At 37.4% G+C, this 6,704-nt stretch overlaps 1 protein-coding gene across 1 annotated transcript in view; it reads left to right on the top strand.

Annotated features, from left to right (window-relative positions):
- PROX1 (prospero homeobox 1) overlaps positions 1 to 3,947 on the top strand; it is a 45,390-nt gene extending 41,443 nt beyond the window's left edge. Inside the window, exon 5 of the mRNA XM_026088838.1 lies at positions 2,736 to 3,947. Coding sequence (XP_025944623.1) covers positions 2,736 to 2,921 — 186 coding nt within the window. The 3' untranslated portion in view covers positions 2,922 to 3,947. The remainder of the gene's footprint in view (positions 1 to 2,735) is intronic.
- Positions 3,948 to 6,704: the final 2,757 nt, after the last annotated feature.

Below are 6,704 nucleotides of genomic sequence, written 5' to 3' on the forward strand. Positions count from 1 at the left end.
CATTTATTTTCAGGCTCTGGACTTCACTAGTATTTTTTTTTTTTTTTTAAGAAAAAAAACCTACACTGTACGGTCTCTTTCTAGAAAGGAAAGATGTTGGCCGGCATACTATCCTGTGGGGATTAATCACAGTGCTGTTCGCATTACAACACGTAAAGTAACATGTGTAATCCAGTTTGACATGAAAAATTACTAATAACATCCCAAAAGGAATGAGGTATGAATGGCTCTGATGCCTTAGGAGTAGCAAGGGTCTTTGGGAACTCGGCATTATGAGGAGGTCTCTGCAAAGCCCCCTCAGGGCTTACTTCGCTGCTATGTTTGTGAGCTGCTCTCTGCACGTTGTGCTACAGAGTTTGGAGGGGTCTGGCGCTGCAAATGGGACTCAGGTACAATGAAGTCAGACCTTAAAAGCTAATTCCTAGCCTAGAAGACAAGCCTACGTGTCTTCAAGGAGATGGGAGGCCTGGAAGCTAGTGGCTCCCGGGTTTCACACTTCATACTCTGTGGAAAAGCAGCATCTCCTATTTGGAAAACTTTCWTATGCGCAGATAGAAATTCAATGGCAAAGGCCAAACTTATAACCCAGATTGTCACTTCCATGCTAAAGTTGTCACAAGTGTAACTATGTAGGAAGAGGCAGGACTTTTTCCATCTGGACTTTATGCTTCTCATGGAGGTGCTTGTAATTGCCAGCCTCCTGTCTCCAGTGGCTTGGGAGGGAACAAAGGCATCAAATATTGCTCCCTTGAAGTGGACACCAAAATTGAAAGGTGTGAGCTTTCTTCCCAAGTGCAAAGGCAAAAAACAGCAGTTTTTTGCCCTTGTGAGCTGGCAGAAATGTGTACACCAGGAAGTGGTTATCTAATATATTTCTTGCTTTCTAGTACCATTTAGTTAATGACTCCTTACCTTCGATTGGCTCCAAGCAATACCAAATGCCATCAGCAGCAAATGAGTGGTTTGTTGAACTGCATGAACAGAAAAGTGCATCATTTTTTTTAGCAATGCAAGAAAGAGACAAGCATGGAATCTTTTATAGATACGCTAGTGCCCAAGTATGAGAGTGGTTATTTGAAGTTTTAAGTTATTTCTTTGAGCTGGAGTAACTGAAAGGCAATAGTTGTTTTCTTCCCTCATAATCATTGCTGCAATGGGATGTCTGGAAAAATGTTTTCTGTGTGGCCTGTTGACTAAAAATTTCCACAAAAGGCAACCTGTCTTTGGGAGGAGAGATGAATGTGTGGGGCCAGATTTCAATCTTAGAGTTACATAGGGAACTTCCACAAGCTTCAGAGCTTCTGGAAACAGAATTTGTCAGCTGACATCAAGGGGAGCTGATGACATGTTTAGCTGATGGCAAAACATGGCTAGTAAACTGCTAGTGTTTTCCCAGCTGCAATAGGTGAGTTAGGCTCCAGAGCTTCATAGTGTCAGGGTAAGCAYGCACTTTTGCAGCCATGTTTTTTGAAAGTGACTTCTAAAGGTGGAAGAACAAAGGTCTAAAATACAGGATAACGAGCAGGCCCTGATCTTGCAATGTGATGTGCACCCAATAAATGAGTGAGATCCACCCAGATCTGTGTTGGCCATAGAGAGAGTGTAAATGCACCCTACTGCAGGTCGGAGAGCTGCCCTTGCCAGGTGTACTGTGAGTGGGCAAATAGCAGTGAGGGAGTATTTACTATTATAAGCATGCTGGCTAGTGGCCGGCCATGTATTAGCAGTTCTAGAGCTATGAAGCCGTATTTCCATAATAAAAATGGAAAATAATACCTTTATGGAGATGACATCAACCTCGCAACTGACCTGTGGTTCATTGTAGAGATTGCTTTTAAGTCATTTAGGGAAGAGGGTAAGAAGGTGCTGCTGATGTCTGAGAGAACTATTTAGGATGAATTGCCTAACCTCAGAGATAAATGTGTTTTTTAATGTGCAGCTGTAGTTCTGGGGCTTCTGAGGATGATGTACCCCTGCTAGCTGGCCGTTTGATTTACCCGTGGAATGACAGTGACATTTAGAAAACCCAGATGAGTTTGACATATCCCAGTACCGTAGCCACTCTAAGCACAATGCGCCCATTGAAGAGGTTGGGTTTTTATTTGTCAGTTTCTGAAAAAGAAGGGAAGACCATAATATCTCCCAAGAAAGCCATCTTACGGGAGTCTCATGCACAAAACAGCCACAGAATCAAGCCATTAGCTGAAAGCTTGATTGCTAGCTTGTTTTTAAGCTATGAACAACCATTCACAGATATCCTATTTCTTTGATAGTTTTCAGCACTGGTTCTGACCAAAGTTAAGCATAGAGGTACCGAGAGCTTTCCATGTGTGCATAGCTTTTGTATTAGTTCCCACATAGAAAGGAGAACATAGCTGTAACTGCATGGAGATTTCAAACAGAGATTTCTCTCCTTAAAGACAATTGTGTTTGTTTCCCCTCCTGCTAATTATATCCTATAAATCCCCCACTCTCCAAACTCAGACAGTAACATTTTGCTACCTACATTCTGTCAGTAGACTTTACAAAGACCTCTAACACATGTTATAAAAGTTATTGCTATAGTACTATATATAACAGCTTTGCATAAGAGAATAGAAGGCTGCCACATTTAGAAAATGCAGGTGCTATGTAAGCCCCTTTCTGAAAGAAAGAACTTAGCTCAGTTTCCTTTGAAGAACCAGAGACTTGAAATTGAAAACTGTATTAATGCCATTGTCTCCTTGTATCAGCAGGTTCCAGAGAGATTCCTGGAAGTGGCTCAGATCACGTTACGGGAGTTTTTCAATGCCATTATCGCAGGCAAAGATGTTGATCCTTCCTGGAAGAAGGCCATATACAAGGTCATCTGTAAGCTGGACAGTGAGGTCCCCGAGATTTTCAAATCCCCAAACTGCCTACAAGAGCTTCTTCATGAGTAGAGAGTTCAGCAGCTATTTATGAATGTATGAAAGTAGCAGTCCCCTTCTGATGCCCAAGTCATGTGTGTCTCTTTTAATTTCATATATATGTGTATCACATACATATATATGTATATGAAATTAGACTGTGATCCCTCCTGGGTTTATCTTTAAGTTTTTGTTCAGTTCCAAGGGGATAGTTATTTTACTTCAGCCTTCAGTTTACTTTTGCCCAAGACCCTTAACATTTGGAGAATAAATGGGGTTAATTTTCAGGGAGAAGAATTTGGAAGCATGTAAAAGCCTGTCTTAGCAAGTTAGGGCATTATGTTTTAAAATGCTTTGTCAGATTTATTGCTTGCTGCGAAGTGGCATTTTGTCTTAGTGAGACTAATGTCATGGCACAATACTACAGACAATGAAGTTTATATTATGTTTATACTGCTAAAGGTCTGAACTCTGTGGAGTCACTTCATAAGCTTAGAGCTTTTTCTATTTTATATACTTTTAACCAATAAGTAGATTTTGTTTCATACTTCAAAAAAACTACAACATCTATTTTAGGTACTCACTCCAAGAAGTGATACCCAAAAAAGCTTGTTCTTCATGCTTTCCCTTACAGGAATGATAAATACCCTGCACCAGTAATCAACAAGCCAGGTTGTTGTTTTTCTAAATTGCGGCAAGGCAAGTTTGCACAAATCAAGTACTATTCTTGCAGGGTAAGGCCAGTAATTCATGCACAATATTGTATCAACCACACTAATTTTATAATATGGTCAGCTTATTAAAATGGAAGCATTTCACTCTCCATAGAGTAAAAATGAAACCTTCAGCACACTAAATTGCCATGTCTTGGTCTTACTTTAAGTGGCATTAGTCCCTAAATTTATTCTTTGCTCAGTCCATTTTACCCCCCAAAATCCCCTTTCCAGTACACAAAGTTGTCTGTCTGTATTCAACATTTGTCCTGAAAAGCACTTTTTGAATGATCTTATTTATAGTAGAAGAAGGCATTTTAGCTTCGCAGTGCTGAGGCAAAGGAAAAAAAAAATAGTTGTTTGTAGCTGTAAAATATAATTAGTCTTTTCCTAATCGGAAGTATAAAAATTACATTTTCATAAAAATCTAATCAAGCATATACAAAGATTGCAGTGTCCTCCTGGCTATGCAGGGTTCAGATAGCCAAATTGGATTTTTAAATTACCATAAGTGCAGCTTTTAAAAAAAAAATCCCTGTGAGCAATGCGCTGTGCTTGTCTTCTGAAGCTGGAGCTAGTCTTGACCAAAACCTGAGTTACAGCGTAAAGTGCACGATGGATCTGGATTCGCCTGAATGCTATACCATGCTGTGTCAGCATAAGGAAGGAGAGCTCGCTGCTAGTTCTTGCGCTGTCTTCAATGGCTCTCCTTTTCTCACGTTTTCAGAAAGGTGTCGTTTCCAAAAGTTTGGGGGAAGGTTGAATATGCTATGGCACTCTGTATTTGTCATTTTCTCTGTCGTCTTTTGTACAGATGCAGTAAGAATTTATTGTTATCGTCAATAGTATTTTCCCCTACCTAATTCGATCTGAATCTAGAGAAAGTTCCTAATTAGCTGAGAGTTATGTTTAGACCATCTAGGATATTGATATCTTATTTCTTTATTTCTAAATTACATTTTGACTTTGGAGAGTGAAAGTTTACCCATGTGACTAAAGAGCTGACCTGATCATTGCAATTTCACTTCATTTACAAATACTGCTGATAGACAGAAATGTATGAAAGCAATTATTGTCAGCAGAAAGCCTTAAAAACCTGCTGACTTCAAATTAAACAGCACAATCCTACGATTCCCTGTCATTATTTTCAAGCACTGGCAGTATCTGTAGAGTATAGGCAGTGCAGACAATAGCATGGGATGAAGTGCCAACATTTTCACTATGCATTAAAAGCAAAGCAAATCTTGATCTTAAAATCCCTGAAAGTACCTAATACTGTACGTATCCTCACAGTAGCTGGGACGTGTCATCTTTTTTCCTTTCCTTTTCTCTTTTTTCCTTTCCTTTCCTTTCCTTTCCTTTCCTTTCCTTTCCTTTCCTTTCCTTTCCTTTCCTTTCCTTTCCTTTCATGCTTTGGTAAACATTACACTTCATAAAGATGTAACTCCAATGAATTCTGAGTAAGAAAGGATGCAAATTGTGTTCATGCACTTTTTTTGATTTATGGGAAGAAGTGGCATAAAATGCTCAAGTTTTAATACAGTAAGTTCATCATTGGCATACCATCAGATACAAAATGCAACACTGCATTGTCACCTTGGACATAAGAAAGCAAAGCCATACTTTAGTCATACTATGTGGACATACTACTAGCTATCATCTTGATCTGTGATTTTACTGTTACGTTATGTTTATTATTATTATTATTAATATTATTATTATTATTTGGCTGCAATGTGATTCACATAATCTAAATAAGTGARATTGTGTACTCAACACTTGATGTTGTTGCATTTATTTATTTATTTATAAGTAGCATAATCTCAATAGTACATGAGGCATAGGAATTAAGAGTAGAAATTTCATCTTAAAAGACAAATACATTTCAACTCCTTGGTCTGAAAAAGGAAAAAAAAGATAATTTGATCATTTCAGTTATGGTGATTTTACTGCAGTATAGCCATATTGCCTTTGTGCCTCCCAATACACCTATAATTATAAATACACAGCATAGCTCCTACTAAATTGTAAGTAGAGAGAAGTATTTTTCAAATGATCTCAATACTATTTCACTAAAAATGGCTAAAAGGCAGAAGGCTACTTTTATTGTAACAAAAAGTTTACATAGGGAAAGAATTTCAAAATCCATGTAGAAATCCCATGTTGCCATTCATTCACTGCTAATTCTGATTTATTTCTGCATATAAACTTGAGGTTTTAGTCTGTGCCTAGACCTTAAATGCACCAGCGGAAGGATAAAAAATCCTTCAGAATACCAGTTTTTCCCCCACAAGTACAATTGTTCTTGTGCCTTCTGTGGCTTACAATTTTCATCTTTTAAACTTCATTTTTCAATTACTACAGCTGCAATAAACACTATTTTTTTTTTCTGGCTGTTTGACATAATGTTGATAGCTATGCATATTTTGTGTCTTTTTAAAAATTAAAAAAAAAACAAAGCAGGAGAATACGTTTTTGAAGAAGAGAATTTTTAGAACAGTTTGATAACGCAAATTATTTTTTCTCAATTGTTTGAGCAGCATTCAAGTTTTGAAAATTCTTGTAGAAGCCAATTTTTTGTAACTGTGGTGCAAATCTTGTGTTTTCTTAGCCTGATGAAAAGTAGTATAGAAGCAATATTTCATACGTGATATATGTGTATATACATATACATATATAGTTACACACACAGAGACAAATTATGTGTGTGTATGTATATATATATATACACAGAAACACACACACACACACACAAAATATGCGTATGAAGTGAAAAGCTTACCTTTTTCCTATCTAGATTAAGAACCTATTTTAGACATTTGTTATGTTTTGTGAAAAGAATGTTCTATTTGAAACTACAAAACATTTAATTCTTACTGTATCTCTGGTTGTTTAATGGGAACGTTTCACATTTAATGGTAAACACGTGGAAGATGTTAGAATGTAGTAATTATTTAAGAAAGTGTTCACCCATGTATTCCTGAGGTTTGCTTTGTGCCTCTGAGTATTATTTAATTAAAGTGTTTTAAGTTTGCAGAATCTTTGTTACTGTACCAGGTATGTGGGTGAACATTGAAAATCGAGGGGAACTTTTATAAAGCAA

Source organism: Apteryx rowi, unplaced genomic scaffold, assembly GCF_003343035.1.
Source record: "Apteryx rowi isolate R43461 unplaced genomic scaffold, aptRow1 scaffold_79, whole genome shotgun sequence".
In the NCBI taxonomy this organism is placed as follows: domain Eukaryota; kingdom Metazoa; phylum Chordata; class Aves; order Apterygiformes; family Apterygidae; genus Apteryx; species Apteryx rowi.